General features: G+C 43.0%; 1 protein-coding gene across 2 annotated transcripts in view; it reads left to right on the forward strand.

Annotated features, from left to right (window-relative positions):
* Positions 1–19,868, forward strand: part of MIB1 (MIB E3 ubiquitin protein ligase 1) — a 203,770-nt gene that overhangs the window by 78,366 nt on the left and 105,536 nt on the right. For both annotated transcript variants that reach the window (XM_082258499.1, XM_082258498.1), the window contains exons 7-11: positions 2,954–3,137; positions 6,084–6,228; positions 7,976–8,109; positions 8,199–8,306; positions 14,140–14,337. In XM_082258499.1, coding sequence (XP_082114625.1) covers positions 2,954–3,137; positions 6,084–6,228; positions 7,976–8,109; positions 8,199–8,306; positions 14,140–14,337 — 769 coding nt within the window. The remainder of the gene's footprint in view (positions 1–2,953; positions 3,138–6,083; positions 6,229–7,975; positions 8,110–8,198; positions 8,307–14,139; positions 14,338–19,868) is intronic.

Here is a 19,868-nt window from a genome sequence, read left to right on the forward strand (position 1 = left end):
CAGATGGCCCGAAGAAAGGGCTGCCTGCGTCTGCTGTGACTATTTCCAGATGGATCAGACAGATAGTGGTGCAGGCTTATTCTATTAGGGTCAGGTTCCACCTTTCCCTGTCAAGGCGCTCTCCACTCGGGCGCTTAGTGCTTCCTGGGCTTTTCGCCATCAGGCGTCTGTGCTTCATGTGTGCAAGGTGGCGACCTGGTCGTCTGTTCACACCTTTACAAAATTTTATAAGGTGGATGTTATGGCATCTGCGGATGCCTCCTTTGGCCACAAGGTTTTGCAGGCTGCGGTTTAGGGGCCCCTTGGCCTTCCTTGAGGGTGTTTTTTTCTGTTTATTTTCAGGTGGACCTCATCTGGTTGTTCTGATGAGTCCTGTGTTGCCTGGTTGGCCATGTTGGCCTTGGGGATTGTTTGTTTCTTTGTTCTGCTGTTCCCACCCCTCATTTTGGTACTGCTTTGGGTCGTCCCTACTGATATCATCAGAGGACTGCGTCCGTCAATGAACGATAGAGAAAACTGGATTTTTGACTTACCGTAAAATCCTTTTCTCTTAGGTTCATTGATGGACGCAGTACCCGCCCCTCTAATTATGGAGTGGGTTGGTATTACTTTCTCTGACACTGCCTTGGTACTAAACTGACATCCTATGCAGAAGGAGGGAGGGTATACCCCCAGGGACTGCCCATAGGCGTAGCCAGATTTTTTCTTTCTGCCTAGTGTCCTACTCCTGTAGGGGGTGGTATTACCCTACTGATATCAGAGGACTGCTTCCGCCAATTAACCTAAGGGCGAAGGATTTTACTGTAAGTCAAAAATCCAGTTTTTTCAGATGAAAATAAATTTTGCATTTTATTTGGAAAGCAAGGTCCCAAAGTCTGGAGGAAGAGTAGAGAGGCACAGAATCCAAGTTGAAAGAAGCATGAAGTCCAGTGTGAGGTTTCCACTGTCAGTGATGCTTTGGGGAACCATGTCATCTGCTGGTGTTGGTCCACTGTGTTTTATCAAGTCCAAAGTCAGAGCAGCCCTCTAGCAGGAAATTCTAGAGCACTTCACGCTTCGCTCTGCTGACCAGCTTTATGGAGATGCTGATTTCATTTTCCAGCTGGACTTGTTACCTGCCCACACTGCCAAAAGTACCAATACCTGGTTTAATGATCATGGTATCACTGCTTAATTCGCCAGCAAACTCGCCTGATCTAAACCCCATAGAGAATCTGTGGGGTATTGTCAAGAGGAGGATGAGACCCCAGACCCAACAACGCAGATGAGCTGAAAGCCACTATCAAAGAAACCTCAGTTTACAGTTAACAGCTCAGTAGTTCCACAGGCTGATCGCCTCCATGCCACGCCGCATTGATGCAATAATTAATGCAAATGGAGCCTCGACCAAGTATTGAGTGCATACTATACTGTACATGGACATGCTTTTTCAGTAAGCCAACATTTCTGTATTAGAAATCCTTTTTTTTTTTTTCGCTCTTATGTATTCTCATTTTCTGAGAAACTGAATTTTGGGTTTTTACTAGCTGTAACCCATAATGGCAAAGTCAAGAGAAAGAAATGCTTGAAATATATCGCTCTGTGTGTAATGAATCCATGTAATGAGTTTAACTTTTTGAATGGAATTACTGAAATAACTTTTTGATGATCTAATTTTTTGAGATGCGCCTGTAAATGAGAAAAAAAAATTTGATACTTTAACCACGTAAGCCCCGGAAGATTTTACCCCCTTCCTGATCAGGGGGTATTTTGCGATTCGGCACTGCATGAATTTAACGGACAATTGCGCGGTCGTGCGACGCTGTACCCAAATGAAATTGACGTCCTTTTTTTCCCACAAACAGAGCTTTCTTTTGGTGGTATTTGATCACCTGTGCGATTTTTTTTTTTTTTTTTTTTTTTCCCCATCATGCGCTATAAACAAAAAAGAGCGACAATTTTGCAAAAATAATAATATTTTTCACATTTTTTTATATGAAATTCCCCCCAAAAAAATGTAAAAATCAAAATTTTTTAACATTTTCGGCCAATTTGTTTTATGCTACATATGTTTGGTAAAAAAAATCGCAAAAAGCGTATTTTGATTGGTTTGCGCAAAAGTTATCGCGTTTACTAACAAAGGGAAAGATTTTTGTCATTTTTGTTGTTTTCTTTTTTTAACGCGTAATGGCGGCGATCTGCGATTTTTTTTTTTTTTTTTTTTTTTTTTTTTTTTGCGGTACAGCGACATTGCGGCGGACAGATCGGACCCTTGACTGACATTTTTGACACTTTTGGGGTTACTAGTGACATTTCTACAGTAATCAGTGCTATATATATGCACTGTTACTGTAAAATTACACTGGCAGTGAAGGGGTTAACTTTTTTTGAGGGAGGGGCTATGTGTGTCCCTAGGGGGGTGATTCTAACTGTGATTGGCTGTGGCTTCAGATGTATGAACAGTGATCAACGGTTCTACATAGTAGAACCGTATGGTCATCATTCATACACCAGGGAGAATGACAGGCGGCTTGTTTACACTAGCCGCCTGACTTTCTCCCTCTCCACCGACGATCGCGAGTGACCGGCGGACGATCGGGTCCGCCGGTCACACGCGCGGGGGGGTCCGTGACCACTCGGGAGCGTGCCTCCGGGGGCGCGCGCTCGCTCGCTCCCTAGACCCTCACAGGCTAGTGACGTAGACCTACGTCACTCTGCCTGTGAGGGGCTTACCGCCGCAGTAAATAGTCGTGCGGCGGTCGGCAAGTGGTTAATAATTGTCAGCTAAGTGACTGACGAATAGTATACTGCACGACAGATTTAACCTAATTACGCACACACACACTAATCTCTTCATGTATATGATGAGTGTAGTTGTATATTGTGAGTGGAAAAAAAAAACTAAAAAGGTTCTAATAGAGTTTTTTGTAATTGAACTTCACTAGTACATATATTTAATCTGTTTGCATTTTAGGTGGACATTTAATCCAGCTGTTCTCACCAAAGCAAATGTTGTTCGAAGTGGTGATGCTGCACAAGGAGCAGAGGGAGGATCCTCGCAGTTTCAAGTAGGGGATCTAGTACAAATTTGCTACGATCTAGAGAGAATAAAGCTGCTTCAGAGAGGTCATGGAGAATGGGCTGAAGCCATGCTTCCTGTAAGAGGCTCTTGTTCTGTTCTTTCCTATATATTGTATGATATTTGTGTACTGCTTATCAGTTTTGTTAGGCAATGTTTTTATTTTATTTTTGTAATTACACAGGGCTATATGGTGTATGAGTTGTCAGTAACTCCATATAAAAGATAAAAGTATGGTTAAATGGAATGATTGGTTTTGTAAAATTTAGTTTTTTTTAAGGCCCCTTTCACACATGGAGTCTGTTCAGATCCGCCTGTCAGTTTTATTGGTGGATCTGAACGGACGCCCCATGCATCTCTATGGGGCATCGGATGTCAGCTGAGACATGTCCGCTGACATCCGATCCGTCAAAACTGGACGGATGGAAGCCCTATTTTCCATCTGTCTGGCGGATCGGATGAGAACGGACAGACGGTCCGTTCCCATCCGATTCTCCCATAGAGATGAATGGGGACCTGACAGCTGTGTCTCCGCACTCCGTGTGTGAAATAGCCCTAAATTTCACCTAAAGGCCTAACTCTTTTATTCGTTTTGAACAGAGTGAAGAGGGATTAGAACACCTGTCTGTTTTTTTGTTTTTTTTCCCTGCTATTTGTGCCCCCTTAGGGAGATTCACCCTGTTTTTTGTCCTGTTTTACCACGATCATTAAAAGTGAAAAAAGATCCCATGTTTTGGGTTGTCCCCTGAAAAGTAAAAGTAATGGAGGGGAAATCTTCCAGTGAGGCTGATGACAACCAGAGATTGCCGTGTGTGTGTGTGTGTGTGTCCACGTTGAATCAAAAAAAGCACATTATTTTGTGCTGACATTTTATTGCCATAATTTTAAATTATTTTTTTCTGTCTTCATATGCAATGGATATAAAAAGTCTTACACACCGCTGTTAAAATGTCAGATTTCTGTGATATAAAAACATGAGACAATATAAATCGTATCAGAACTTTTTCCTCCTCTAATGTGACCTATAAACTGTAAAACTCAATTCAAAAACAAACTGAAATCTTTTAAGGGGGGGGTAAAAATAAAAAACTTAAATGTGGTTGCATAAGTGTGCACACCTTCTTATAACTGGGGATGTAGCTGTGTTCAGAATTAAGCAATCACATTCAAACTCATGTTAAATAGGAGTCATTACACCCCTGCCATCATTTTAAAGTGTCTCTGATTAACCCGAAATAAAGTTCAGCTGTTCTAGTAGGTCTTTTCCTGACATTTTCTTAGTCGAATCCTCCAGCAAAAGCCATAGTCCGCAGAGAGCTTCCAAAGCATGAGAGGGATCTCATTTTTAAAAGGTATCAGTCAGGAGAAGGGTACAAAAGAATTTCCAAGAATTACATATACCATGGAACACAGTGAAGACAGTCCTCGTCAAATATGGCACAACAGTGACCTTACAAAGAACTGGACGTCCCTCCAAAATTGATGAAAAGACGAGAAGAAAACTAGCCAGGGAGGCTGCCAAGAGGCCTACAGAAACATTAAAGCGGTGTTCCAGCTGGGGAAAAAAAAACAAATACTGTTGCTGCTGACTTTTAATATATAGACACTTAACCTATCCAGGGAGCCTGCGATGTCGGCAACCCTAGCCGATTTTCGGACCGGCTGCCGTGTGCTGTCGCCGCCATTCGTTGTAAGGGAAACCGGCAGTGAAGCCTTTGCTCTGCGCTTTCTAATTGGCCTGGCGGCGGAAGAAGGAGGAGGGGGGGGGCGAACTTCTGATGAATGGCGTCGCAGCGCAGTCTCCCGGAAGTAGGGAAGGGTACATTTCAAAAACAGGTACCCCCCACCCCCTGAAATGTGCCAAATGTGGCACCAGAGGGGGAAAGGAAGCACGTCAGCGGAAGCTCCACTTTTGAGTGGCGCTCCACTTTAAAGGAACTGCAAGAATATCTGGCAAGTACTGGCTGTGTAGTACATGTGACAACAATCTCCCATATTCTTCATTTGTCTGGGCTATGGGGTAGAGTGGCAAGACGAAAGCCTTTTCTTACGAAGAAAACATCCAAGCCCGGGTAAATTTTGCAAAAACACATCTTAAGTCTTCCAAAAGCATGTGGAAAAAATGTGTTCTGGTCTGATGAAACCAAGGTTGAACTTTTTGGATTTAATTTCAAAAGATATATTTGACGCAAAAACACTGCACATCACCAAAAGAACACCATACCCACATTGAAGCATGGTGGTGCTTTGGGGCTGTTATTCTTCAGCTGGTACAGGGGCCTTAGTCAAGGTAGAGGGAACTATGAACAGTTCCAAATACCAGTCAATATTGGCACAAAACCTTCAGGATTCTGCTAGAAAGCTGAACCTGAAGAGGAGCTTCATCTTTCAGCATGACAACGACCCAAAGCATACATCCAAATCAACAAAGGAATGGCTTCACCAGAAGAAGATTAAAGTTTTGGAGTGGCCCTGCCAGAGCCCAGACCTGAATCTTTTTGAAAATCTGTGGGGTGATCTGAATAGGGCTGTGCACAGGAGATGCCCTCGCAATCTGACAGTTTTGGAGTGTTTTTACAAAGAAGAGTGGGCAAATATTGCTAAGTCAAGATGTGCCATGCCAATAGACTCCTACCCAAAAAGACTTGAGTGCTGTAAAAAAATCAAAAGGTGCTTCAACCAAGTATTAGTTTAAGGGTATATGCAGCCATAATATTTTAGTTTCTTATTTTTACTCCCCCCCCCCCCCCCCCCAAAAAAAAAAAAAAGATTTGTTTTTCAAATGAGTTGTACAGTTTAAAGCTCACATTAAAGATGGAAAAAAAATGATGATTTATCTTTGTCTCATTTTTTTTCACATCACAAACTGACATTTTAACAGGGGTGTGTAGACTTTTCATATTTACTGTATTTGCTTTCATATTCTGAGTTTAATTCCCACTTCATTATTTTTTATTTTTTTTTTTTTTTATTGTCTGACCGTTAAATTATTCATTGAGCAATTGTTTTCCATTTTTTCATTCAGACCCTGGGAAAAGTTGGAAGAGTTCAGCAAATCTATTCAGACAGTGACCTAAAGGTGGAAGTTTGTGGAACCTCCTGGACATACAACCCAATTGCTGTTTCTAAAGTGGCCTCTGTGGGATCAGCAATTAATAGTGCAACAGGCGGTATGTTTCACTTATCAAATTTTATTCTGTTTTTTTTTTTTTTTTATTGTTAAATATATAAATGGCAGGAAGGCTAGAGAAAAAGTTACTGTTACTTAGCTGACAGACTGTTGCAGCATGTAATTATGCCACGTATGCCTACATTCTGTTCAGTGGTTTTGGGGGGCCTTTGTAATAACCTTTTCTACATCATCCTTTGGGGGGGGTCTAAGGAATTGAGACACAGTCGTATTAAACTGCCACCTACAGTTGGTTGAAACACTGGTAAACCGAATAGTCTTAGAGTGGTACTAAATGTTCTTTTTTTTTTTAATGCCTGCATGTTAAGTGGTGTGGTAAACATTCCCCACTGCTTAACTATTTGCTGCCCATAGGGTGTCCATAGATGTCTTCGGTTTGCGGCAGGTGTACCAGGATGATGCCTGCACCTACAGGCATCATCCTGGTAATACATTTTCCATCTGGTGATTCCCTAACAAGCAGAAGTGATTAGAGTGGCTAAATACGGTAGCCACTTGATCACTTCTGCGGGTGATAGAAGGGGCTTGCATCCCAGGCATATGGGTGCTAAGTGACACCCCTTTTAGCCCATTGGCTAACTCCCTGTGTGTGTCATCTTTTTCAGATACCCCTGATCTTCTGCTGGTGCTACTGCATTCAGTAATTGGTCTTCCCAGGCCTTCCTAGGTTCCCTGTTCCTATGTAGGTGGCAATTAGGCATCAGAATTTGTCTCCTATCTGGCATTATGCTCTTTTTTGCAGGGAGGGTAGGTACATCCTGGATACTATTTAACCTCTTAGGGTGGTTAGTACCCTTCAGCAACCCTTCTCTTTGGAGGAACCCTCTGATTTACAGGGTCAGCTGGAACCAGTTTCTACTAACATTCAGTTAAACTGTCCTTGGCAACTTAGAAAAAAGTGTGAAACGTCTCAGTTGTTGATCATTGTTCGGTTATTCTAAAAGTAATGATATAAACCAAGCTTGGTTTCCACATATTGCTTCTTGTTTTCATGATCACTTCAGTGCTTTTACAAAAAGCTTTGTAGGTTCTGTCTTTGTCAGACATATACTATATTGTCAAAAGTTTCTGGACTCCTACTTTTACATGCACATGAACTTTCATGACTTCCCAATCTTAATACGTAGGATTCAATGTTGAGTTGGCCCACCCTTTTCACCTAGAACAGCTCCAACTCTTCTGGGAAGGCTGTCCACAATGTTTCGGAGTGTGTCTATGGGAATGTTTGAACATTCTTCCAGAAGCACATTTGTGCGGTCAGGCACTGATGTTGGACGAGGCGGCCTGGTTCGCAGTTTCCACTCTAATTCATCCCAAATGTGTTCTATCAGGTTGGGGTTAGGAGGAATCTGTGCAGGCCAGTCAAGTTCTTTCACCCCAAACTCACTCATCCATGTCTTTATGGACATTGCTTTGTAAATCATTTGGTGGAGGGGGGATTATGGTGTGGGGTTGGTCTTGGCCCCTTTCTGTTCCAACATGACCCCACCAGTGCACAAAGCAAGGTCCATAAAGAAATGTTTTTTGTCTGTGAAGACAAGGAAAATAAGCTTGCACAGAATTTACTCCCCATCTGACCATCAGTCAAGTCAGAAAGACATAAGAGAATCCCAGAAAAGAGATTCATTACATGTAGCAATGTCTCACTCTATATTCTCAGTGAGGCATCTTTCTGTCTTAGACCAGTCTTGCTATTGTAACACTTGCCATTCTTTTTGACTCCACAGAGAGGTTATCCCAACTTTTAAAAAAATTGTTTGAAACACAAGAATCTGGTGATCTTAATGAAGAGCTTGTGAAAGCTGCTGCAAATGGAGATGTCGCAAAAGTGGAGGACTTACTGAAGAGGCCAGATGTTGATGTGAGGAACTTTTAATTGTCGACTTGACTTTTGCTCTTATGTAAACCTCTGCTGACCAGATGTATAATTTTTTTTCTCAACATTCTAAGGTAAATGGTCAGTGTGCTGGACACACAGCCTTACAAGCTGCAAGCCAGAATGGACATGTTGACATTTTGAAGTTACTTCTCAAGCATAATGTAGATGTGGAAGCCGAGGTAATGTTTTCTAAAGATATTTTTACTATTTTAAGATAAAGAATCAAGCCTTTGATCATCTGGTGTTTGTGTATATATACCAGTGTATGTGTGTATGTATGTATGTATATATAATATTTATATATTCTTCAAATAGAACCATGTTTGGTAATTATAAAATTATATTGGAATATATGAGGAAAATGTGAGGCTGAGGCCCCTACAGAGTGAATGGGGCATTTTTTGTGTCTGGAGTTGCATGAAGATAGCCTGTTAGTCACCAGAGACACAGCTGCTATGTGGACACACTCTCACATCCATATTTAACAGGTACGCAGAAACTGATGCACTGCCCTAAACACAGACAGGATCGGGTACCCACCCCTGCATGCATGTCAAACTTGGATTATGTGTCTGTACAGCTGCGTCATCCCCATCCACTAACATGGGCTGACTGCACGCAGCCCTGGATACTGAACAACATTTTCATGCTTTAAGGGTGTCTGTGTCCATGTGAATAAGTCTCAATAGTTTTTGGTAAATTTTGTTTTTGTAATTGTATTTTTTATTGAATTTCACAAAAATAAGATGTTACATCCATTGTATTTTACAAAACAGTAGTGAAGAATAGTCAATGGTTTGAATTAAGCAAGCAACACAAAAACTTGAAGAGAGTACATAGCCAAAAGATAAACAGCGTACTTGCATGCAATAAGCTAAAATAAGTCAGAGTACCCCTCGAAGTGCTAGATATAAGATGAACAACATCACAATTATCCAGCGACTATAGGATAACTGGTAAAAGGTAAAGAACAGGTTTAATCAAATAACACACCAGAATCAATTGTATGAGACTGAATCATATTTGGAAAGGTCAAAGCAGTTATTTGGGTAGTGGATTAGGAACAGGTGGAGAACCATATTCTGATTGGTTCCGGCATCCCTTTACTTTATGGAATAAATCCAATTTGTCTGTAAAGGTTGCGGCAAGGTGCTCCATGCCTCGAACCATAGTTAAATTATCTATGAGTTGGCTGTGAGATAGGGGAGAAGTTGAAAACCAACACCTAGAGATGGCCCTTCTAGCTGGTGTTAAGCTATGATTGGCCAACTTCTTTGATTGTTTAGAAATGTCTAAAAAAAGGTAACCCACCCCAGAAGTTAGTGGATAGGGTCGTCAGTCAAAGAGGCGTTGGGGATCTTTTCAAGCATGGACTTAACATGAAACCAAAAAGACTGGAGGTTAAGACATATCTATAGTTAGTGAAACCGACTGACTGATCTTAGTTGGTAAGTAGGGGTCTGGTGGCAGCACCTTGTTGAATTCATTGTTTGTGTTGACCAGATGATTGTTGCATTTAACTTTTTGTGCAGTGCTGGATGCCATTTACATTCTGTCTTGTGTAACTCTTACTTTGGTCTAGATCCGCAAAGTGCTCTGGCTTAAAGCTGAAGTTTATTTTTTGAAGGGAGGTAGAGCTCCAAACGCATTCGTTTAAATGTAATCGTGTGTATCCCATTGCCTGCAGGCTGCTGCTTCTGGTTATCCCAGCAGTGCCTCCTTAAAGCGGTTGTATCCCCCAAAAAAACAAAAAAAAAACACAAACCCTGCAGTACAATGGCATAATGTGCTAGTATGCACTGCATACTAGCACATTATGAAATACTTGCCTTAGGACGAAGCCCTGACACGGTCGCCCGGACACCGCTGAGGTAGCTGACATGTTCCCTGGGCGTCTCTTCTGGGTTTGGCGGCTCCAGTACTGTGAGTGGCCGGAGCCGCGATGACATCACTCCTGCGCATGCGTACGGGAGTTCACTTTCCGGCAAGGTACGCCGGACCTTCAGAGCGCATGTGCCGCTGGTGTCAGCGGCTGCATGCAGGGTGAATATCTAAACGGTGAAGGTTTAGGAGATATTATTTCACCTATACCTTATTATAGGCTTACCTGTAGGTAAAAGTTAAAAAGCAGATTATACTACCGCTTTAATAGTCACCAGATATTGCCCCGAGCAGCTGTCTTCTGGTGCTCTGAGAGTTAAAATGCTTGTAAACTATCGCCTTGTAAAACCTATTTAGTTTAAAACTGAAATGAAAACTAGTTGTGTAGAGCTATAAAGAAAATTATAAACTCCTTTTTTTTTCTTTTTTTTTGAAGTGATCACATAATCTTTGTTCTCCGCTGCATAAGAGCCAGGTGTATACAAAAGTGCTGTGGTTAACTGATTCCAAACACCTCTGTGACTGTAGAAAGATCCACCACCAAAAGTGCAAGCCTCTCACCTTACTGTCTGACCCAGGAGTCACCCAGGGTCAGAAACAGCAGTCCCCTATAGGGGTAATATATAACCAGCAAAACGGTGTACACAGAGTCCAGGATCAAACAGCTCACACGTCCATTTCACAGGGCCAGATATAAAGGGGAACAAAGCAAACAGAATCTAGTGCCCTCTGTTATACTATTAAGGCAGAAGTTTATTTAAAAGTCAGGGTACTCACAAACCGCTAGGTCAATACGAACAAGAAAGACAAAGATGTCTCCATAGGAGAGGGGAGGGTGTGACGTCCGCAGCACGGCTCTGCCCCCCTGTACCTGATCCTGGACTCTCCTGTGTACACCGTTTTTCTGGCTATATATTACCCCTATGGGGGACTGCTGTTTTTTTCGACCCTGGGTGACTCCTGGGTCGGATAGTAAGGTGAGAGGATTGCACTTTTGGTGGTGAATCTTTCTACAGTCACAGAGGTGTTTGGAATCATTTGATCACAGCACTTTTGTATACACCTGGACTGTTTATATGATTTACCCTAAGGGGCATATTTATCACTATCGTCGCTTATTGGGATCACATGGACATTTTTCACATCTTTTATGTTAAGATTTATTGTATCACATGTGTACATTTATGATCTAGCGCAACACATTTATCTGATTTGTTTACTTGTTTTTGTGTAACGGGATCAAAATTAGTGTTTGCAGCTGGTCACAGTATATGCAATTTTTTGCTTTATTCTTGCGCTAATGGTTCTTTCACAGTTATAGCTAGAGAACTGACCACGATGTGTTCTACTGTTCAGTGTGGTCTGTTTGTAATAGGAAAGCAGAGGGACTAGCAAGAACACAAAGGAAGCTATATAAATAGAACAGGATACTTTTCCATACAAGTACATGGCACAGCAGGTACATATCAGAAATATGAATTGCCCCCAGCAAGCACTGTAACAGCTGAAGTTGGGAAACCTTAGCTATAGGCACTTAAAATAAACCAGTCCGTTTTTTATTGCTGACTGCGCCCGTTATAAAGTTCCACCCTCTTTTTGTCATGTATATCATCATCGCTGTAAGTGAGACATTTTCATATTTTTTGTGGTCACCAGAACAGGAAATCATTCAATGGGGACATTAGTTCTGGTGAACCTGGTGACAAATTGGAATTCCCTCACTTTGGAGGAATTTCCTCTTCCTTCCTGTTTTTGCTATGGGACAGAAAGTGAGGGGAAATCTCCCCAATGATGCACAAATGGGTGAAAAAAATGGGTTAACACGCTCCCTTACTCTATCTAAAAATTACAAAATTCGTTTTGATTAAAGTTTCACTTTATGGATCAATGATGCAGGGTGACAACTTCCTTTCCTGCACTCAAATGTTACTACTGTTCCTCCTTGTCAGGTTCCAAAGCAACTGAACTCGGACTGACTATACCTACTCCTGTTTTAGCCTGAACTCTTCTCCCCCCTCTGGTCCCTCTCTTTGTTCTGTCATCCTTTTTGCATTGTGACCGTGACGAGGAAAACTTCAATGATTAGACTGTCTTAAATCAGTACCCTGTGGACGAGTGATTCCTCCCTCTCTAAAATTGTCCACTGGAGTGTCCTTTATAGACATGACCAGGAGAAGGACCACCACTATGGTCCAAATGATCAAATCTATTATTAACAGGAACATTATAGTCATGTTTATAACTGTAAGTCCTGCATGGCGAATTAGAATAGACATTTGTTCCAATTTATTAGTCTAAGTACTGAGTTATGTTGTCTAGGTCCCCTTCCTGGCGACTGATCAGAAACTCTCCTGTCCCCTCAGGATGGAGATTCAATCTGTTCCCAGGGCCTCCTAGGTTCCCTATTGCCATTATTCCCGGATCCAAGATCACGACTCACCATAACCTCTATCTGAGTTTAGCCTTCTCCCCCAATTTCTTCTACAATTTTGTCAAATGAGTCACTGTATACGGTTTTCCTCAAGCAGAACTAAAGTTTTCAATACTTATCTTTTCTTCATTGGTCCAAGGTCCCTCACCAGCGCCAGCATCTTCTGTTGATCTTCTCTAGGTGCTGAGCTGTGGCCACCTTCATTGGCTGGTGCAGGAGTATGAAATTTCTGCGCATGTGCAGGAGTTCAGTTATTGTGGCACATAGGATCTATGCTGAAATGTATACTAGATTGTTTGAACCTTGGCCAGTTCAACATTGACCGGCCAAGATTCAATCTATGGGCAGGCCCTTCATACCCAAATCGATCCATCAATCGACTTGGGTACAACCAACATGTCGGATGTTTAGCATTATGCTCTCCCTAGCCACCCCACCCAAATTCTTTTTTTTTTTTATTTTTAATACTTGAAATAACTTAAAAAAATAGGAAAAATAAAAAAATCATAACAAAATAGGCGGTAAGATTGATCATGCAGGACCAACCTGCCACCCTATCTAACCCCCACCCACCTACCCTACCCCTTACCTTAGTAGTAAGCCAACCCCCCCCCCTGGCATTCCAAGTGAGGATAACGGTAGAATAGAATATAGTCAGGTCATCTTATCAGCAAATAGTGCAGGCTCCACAGTAAAATAATCCCCCCCCCCCCCTCATTAAAGGGATTGTAAAGCCAGAAGTTTTTTTTTTTTTATCTTAATACATTCTTTGACCAGTAACAGGACTTTCTCTTTCAGTCTGACAATGCTAATGTGCTGCTTTACAGTTAGCAGTAGTGTTGTCAGCCTCGTTTACATGAGAAGCGGTTGAGCCGTGGTTTTACTGCCCCCGATCACACACTGATATGCAGCTGCTCAAGGTAGCAATGCTGTGTGTCATGGTGGCATCAAAAATTAAACAGTGTGTCGCAAAACCTGGTAGTTAAGTCCCTTCCCCTTTTTTCCATCTCCACCAATTTTTAACTGACTGCTGTCCATCCTGGTGCTCACTGTGACTCCTTTGTAGACCTCGTTCTACTAGTTTACTTTTCAACCATTTATTTTTTGAACTGTATATTGTTGTTTTTCAATACGTTCTTCAGCCAAATGTTGCAGCCCCTGACGTTGTTAAATGTGTTCTCGACTCAAATATATATAAAAAAAAAACATGCCGCCATAGGCAGATATTACTGCATGCGAACATGATCCATCCAAGTATAGGGGGTCATCTTGCAACTACATGCAGTACATGCGATTGCACCATAGGGGCCTGCATTTAATTTATGTGGCGAGGAGGCACTGCCTGTCAAAAGCTTCTAAAAAAAGATCCACTGGGGATCACTATTGAAAGGGATGACAAAGGCTCATGCATATGCGAATAATCTTCCTAAATACCTTAAGTTAGCTGTTGAGCTGCCTATCGGGTCTGTGCATGCCTCCTGCCAACTAAAGGAGTGTGCACTGCAGGACAATATGCTTTTGCTATTTGCTTATTATTTGCCCAAACAGCAAAATATTATACTTACTGACTGGGGGACTACATTTGAGTTCGATTTAGAATGTATAAAAAGTACTTAAGGTTTTTGCCTCTGTTTTTAGTAAGTTCTGTGTTTGAGTTGGCTAACATGGCGTATGCTAAAATTCTTTTATAAATTCTGTAGGATAAGGATGGAGACCGTGCTGTTCATCATGCAGCATTTGGAGATGAAGGTTCTGTGATTGAAGTGCTGCATAGAGGTGGTGCAGACCTAAATGCTCGTAATAAGCGCAGACAGACACCACTACACATTGCTGTTAATAAAGGCCACTTGCAAGTAGTTAAAACTTTACTGGACTTCGGCTGTCATCCTAGTCTTCAGGTAAATACTTTATTTTAACGTTTAATACTATTTAAGTCTTTCTAACCTTATAGTGTTTCAGACCTTTGCATTTTAGACTATTGCTCCCTATGTTCTGATACAGCTTTTGATTATATGCTATGTTTTAGGGCTCATTCACATGGGCCTCGGGCAGGCCCGTGTTTTCCCGGCAAGGGAATGCACAGATTTTGCATGCATAATTGGGTCTGCGATTTGACCTAATATGACATGGGGGTGAGTGTGGATGCGGGTCCCTGAACACATACAGGATGAGTTTGGGAACCCACACTCACCCACATGCCATTTTAAAATACAGCAGCTGTGTCCATGCAGCCGTGTGTACCAGTAGAAATGAATGGGATGCCAGCACAGGGATGCACGTAATACAGAAGGGATGCATGGGGTGCACAGTAAAAGGCAACGTGTGAATGAGCCCTTGGTTCATTGCTTTGGGGAAGTGTGACTTAATGTTAACATGCAAAAATAAAGAGGAGAGTCCTAGTAAATGATTTAGGTTAAGTTAGCGAGTCTGTCGATTGACAAGATAAAGAGCGAAGGGGAGAACAGTTTTGGCAGCTTAAAATGTCAAAATCTAATAATGGCAGATTTTTCATCAGTTTAAACCTAGAATGCTCACTTCATACTAAGAGGGTATTCTGTAATTGTTTAATTAGCCTTTGCTAGTTTATAGAGCAAAACATAATGTAATTGTTAGTGCATTATTTCTTTCACTATATACTGTCTATACTAGATTTAAAGTAGACATTGCAAGAAAATTGACAGGTTTTCCATACTGGTGTTTCTATACTGCAGTAGTCCTGCATTCACAATAGTGACATCTCTCTCTTCTAATTGACTTCACATTTTAGATCAGGGCAGTATAGTCTGGGGATTCCTTGTATTGTCGATAAGGCTGGATCTTCCCTCCTCTTTATTTTAACTAGACGCTGTTTCTCCTGTTAGCTGTGATTATGTCAATCAGCTAGAAATTGATCTTTTTTTTCTTTTAATTTTCATGCTGTTTACTTTGCAGCCGGGACATTTTTGCATGAAACAGTTATTACTGCGCAAGTTTGTGCTCCCTGTTGGCTGCTTTCTGCTCATGCATCTGCTGTTTCCTCTCAGAACATAAACTGGCAGGTGAGCGCTCCTGCTCCCACTGGCAGTTGTGTGCGCCCCCTAAATTTACAGGGGCATGAGGTGTCGCACTAGTGCCTGCACCACCTGGATACCTGCTGGGTAGCATTTTATTGCGGCTTTAATCCCGCTGGACTGCTGAAATCAGAGGGGCAGGGCACTCCTGTGCAAGGTTCTCTCCCCTGCTGCTAGTTGTTTGTGTAAGCTCTGGGGGACAGTTGGTGGCAGTGCAGAAAATGTATCAGCAGTGCTGCTGTTAATTTTTTTTAATATTTTGTTTTGCATGCCAGCCAGTGCTGTTCATCACTTTACTTTAGAGAGGTCAGTTCCAGCACATCATGGGGCTCTTTGTTATAGGGCTACAGTATTGTGCATCACTCAGCGCATGCACATATGCTTATTATTAATTAATATTATGCATATATATATATGCTTATTATTAATATGGATTGTTGTTTTTGCAATTGGATACTTAGTAGCTGTGTTGCTAATAACATTTAAAGGGAGTGGGTGCGTTGAAACCTCCCCTACTGCCAGCATGATAGCACTTCGATTGTCCACCTGACACTCCAGGTGTCAGCCAATATTTTTTCTCTTTAGTTAATTGATGGACACAGCCCCCAAATCTTCTTAAACATTGGGTTATACTGCCCCCTACAGGCGTAGGACACTAGGCAGGAAAAAGCTTGACTACGCCTATAGGCAGTCCCAGGGGTATACACCCACTCTTAACTATAGGCACCCAGTTTTTTTCTGCCTAGTCAGGAGTAAGGTAAGGACCTAGTTCCTTGCTGGGGATCTCTGGTCCTGGCAAATTGTTCATTTTAAATTTAATTTTTTTCCTCCTTATTTTGTTCCTGTGAGAACTACAATCAAGTGACAAACTGGATAATATAGATCTTTAGGGTCCCCCCAGTTTGGCCAGCGAGCGTTTGCAGACCGCAGCTCCATGCTAGGTTGGCCACGACATAGCATCACTGGATGGGGACTGGCCTGTGAGTTAAACGTCTCGCAAGGATGCATACGAACTGGCTTCGGCCTGAGACACAGCGTTTCCTTCTGGCCAACAGCACCAACATTACAATGGAGCGGTGTCCTGTCAGGAGCTGTGCCCACCCTGTTCCTGGTGTGGTAACCAGCTGCCCCCCCCCCCACTACTCCTGGAGGGTTTTGGTGTGAAAGTGGACACTGTGGGTCTTTCTCTCCCCCCCCCCCCCCCCCGGGTGAGGTTTTGTGCTGGCTTTGCCACATGCTCTAAAGGGGGGCTGGTTGATCTTGCTGCTGACCGGGTTTTCCTGGTGTGCACGGGGGGGGGGGGGGGGGGAGTTAAGCATCCTGTGGGTAACTAGGGCAGGGATGTCCTCTGGGTTTTCTGCGGCAGTTTTTGGGCTGGGGGAGCTTTTTTTTTTTTTTTTTTTTAAACTTCAACTTTATTGGGTTTTGTCACGCAAAAAGCTTACAGCACAACAACAGAGAGCATATAATACCGTACATGCTGATGCCATAACAGGATATACAAAGCAATGACAGGAGTTCTCAGAGAGTGCTGTATCATAGAGCTACAAACATCAGAAAACTGTAGAAAGTAAACAATAAAATAACGCTAGCTAAAAAGGCAGTGGTATGATGTATCATCTCGCTCCAAGCAAATCAATTAAAAGAAAGAAAAACAGTAGAAGGTGGTACAACAAATATTCCTCTAAGCAGTGTGTGGAACCAGAGATGGGACCCCCCGTGCCCGCGCGACCCCCTTCAGTTAGACCAGAGAAGAATCACAGGTTTCAGCCAAGTCAGACCATCCGCCCCAAATCTTTCTTCCAATTTCTCTGGACAGCCCCTGGCTTCATAGGTTAATTTGTACAGGGGCAGAACTTGATTAATTAAATTCTTCCAAAGATCGAGAGGGACCCTGTCCATGTGTATCTACTGCATCACCACCGCTTTCCTAGCATAAAACAGGAGCCTTAAGAAATTGTTTCTGGCGAGACCGAAGCTCAATGTCTCCAAGGATCACCAATACACACCATTTAGGGTTACTTAGATTAAGCAGACCAAGAGACGTGGAGATGAAGTGGTTAACCTGAGTCCAGAAGGGTCTAATTTTAGCACAGCCCCACAGCATATGAAGTAAGTCGCCGGGCACACCACTGCATTTATGACACTCCGGGCCTGGTCATTGTTTCATCAAAAACAGCCTATAAGGGGTATAGTAGGTTCTATGAAAGATACGTAGCTGTTATCAGTCAATCCCTAGCAGATATTGGGGTCTTGAAATACATTTGAAGCAGCTCTTCCCAGTCGAGAGATCTGGGATGTCCCTCGTCCACCCGGCCCTAATGGCGTCCAATCGAGACAGCACACTATGAATCAGTATACTAGTAAGAGCTAGTCAATTTGGTGTGCGTATCCCTCAACAACTCCTTCTCCAGCGGGGAGTTGCCAAGAGAGACTGGGACAGGCCCAAATTGGGCTATGGCCCCGTGCCGCAATTGGAGATAGCGGAAATGCCAGGAGTCGGGTATCCCAAAGTCCATCCGAAATCGCAGAAACGTCTTAAAAAACCCCTCCGCAAACAATTGGTGGGCATACTTGAGGCCCCTCCCCGCCCACAGAACAGCATCCTGAGAGTCAGCAAAATTAGGTAAACTAGGATTATACCATAGAGGCTGATTCGGAGAAAAGAGATCTAGTGGGTCCGGTAGCAATAATTCACACCTGGTATAGATCTTAAGGGAGGATTCCAAAAGCGCCGTACCCTCAAGGGGGAGGCAAGAGTGCGGCGGTAGATAAGGTTTGTGAGGGTTTCGTATGGGGAAACCACCGCAGCTTCAGCAGCCGTAGCCGCATTTCCCCTTTTGAGGGAAGAGCCACCAATGGATATGCACCAGCTGTGCAGCATAATACAGGCGCAGTTCGGGAGAGTTAGTCCCCCCAGTGCCACTGGTTGTTGAAGCGTAGCAATGGAGAGCGGGGGTGCCTTGGGGTACCACAGGAACAAGGAAAGAGAGTCAAGCTCCACAAAAAACGTATTCAGTATAAAGACCAGGGAGTTGGCCAAAATATACAAAAACTTAGGTAGCATGACCATTTTAAACAAATTCACTCTACCGGTCAGTCGGTTACAGATGCTTCCAGTGATCCATTTTAGATTTAAAAAGAGCCAAGCATGGAAGGAGATTATTGGCCGTATATAGGGAGAGGGGTTGTTGAACCTGAACACCTAAATAACGGAAGGACATAGTGAGCCGCAGAGGGCATCCCTCAGGTAGGGAAAGAGGGGTGTCCATGTCCACCGGAAACAAACTGGACTTGGTCCAATTAACCCGAAAACTGGAAAAAAAATCCAAAGTCCTGAATAAGTTTAAGCACTGTCATAAGCTAGCTATGGGGGTCAGACAAATAGAGCAACATGTCATCCACATAGAGAGAAACACGCTCTTCAAGAGTCCATATACGCATGCCTTGGATGTCCGTGGGAGTTCGTAGTAATTGGGCAAGAGGTTCTATGGTGAGTGCAAAGAGGAGGGGGGACAGAGGGCAGCCCTGTCGCGTACCTTTACGTATGTGAAGCGGATTAGATACAACACCATTCACCTGAATACGCGCCAACGGTCAGGCATATAAAATCCGAAGCCAAGTAAGAAAGCCCTTCCCGAAGCCAAACTTCTCCAGCACATAGATTGGATACGGCCACTCCACAGAATCAAAGGCCTTCTGCGTGTGGAGTGACAGCATAACCCTAGGAAGGGGAGAAGGGTTTGAAGTTTAGTGAATAAACGACAGACATTCGTATACGCAGAGCGACCCGGAATAAAACCTGTTTGATCTATCCCCACTATGAAGTTAATCACCTTATTAAGCTGTAACGCAAGGATTTTAGTTAAGACTTTAAGTTTGACATTAATGAGAGATATTGTCCGGTAAGAGTCGCAATAGTGTAGGTCTTTATGAGGTTTGGGGATCAGGACAATAAGGGCCTCGTGCAACGAATCGGGTAGAGAGCCCGTATCATAGATTGTTTTGTATAATAGCAAAAGGCGAGGCAGTAGGAGCTCCCTATGATGTAGATACCACTCCACAGGAAAGCCGTCCGGGCCTGGGGTCCTGTGTTTAGGGAAGGTTTTGAGAGCAAGTTCTCTCTTCCTAAGTGAACGGTTCGTCGAGACTCGAGCTCTGGGCCCTGGTGAGGTTGCGAAACGGAATAAAGTCCACATATTCATACAGCTCAAGGGGCGTATAATGGGCACTAGAAGTATACAATTCAGTATAAAAATGGTGAAAGGAGTATAGAATATCGGCAGTGGAAGAGCACGACCGCCCATGACGAGCAAAAATGACCAGTATAGTAACCGGTTCCGGAACGGGTCTGGCCAAAAAAGCCAGCGGACGGCCAT

Source organism: Pelophylax lessonae (genome assembly GCF_965119305.1).
Source record: "Pelophylax lessonae genome assembly, chromosome: 5".
Taxonomy (NCBI): Eukaryota; Metazoa; Chordata; class Amphibia; order Anura; family Ranidae; genus Pelophylax; species Pelophylax lessonae.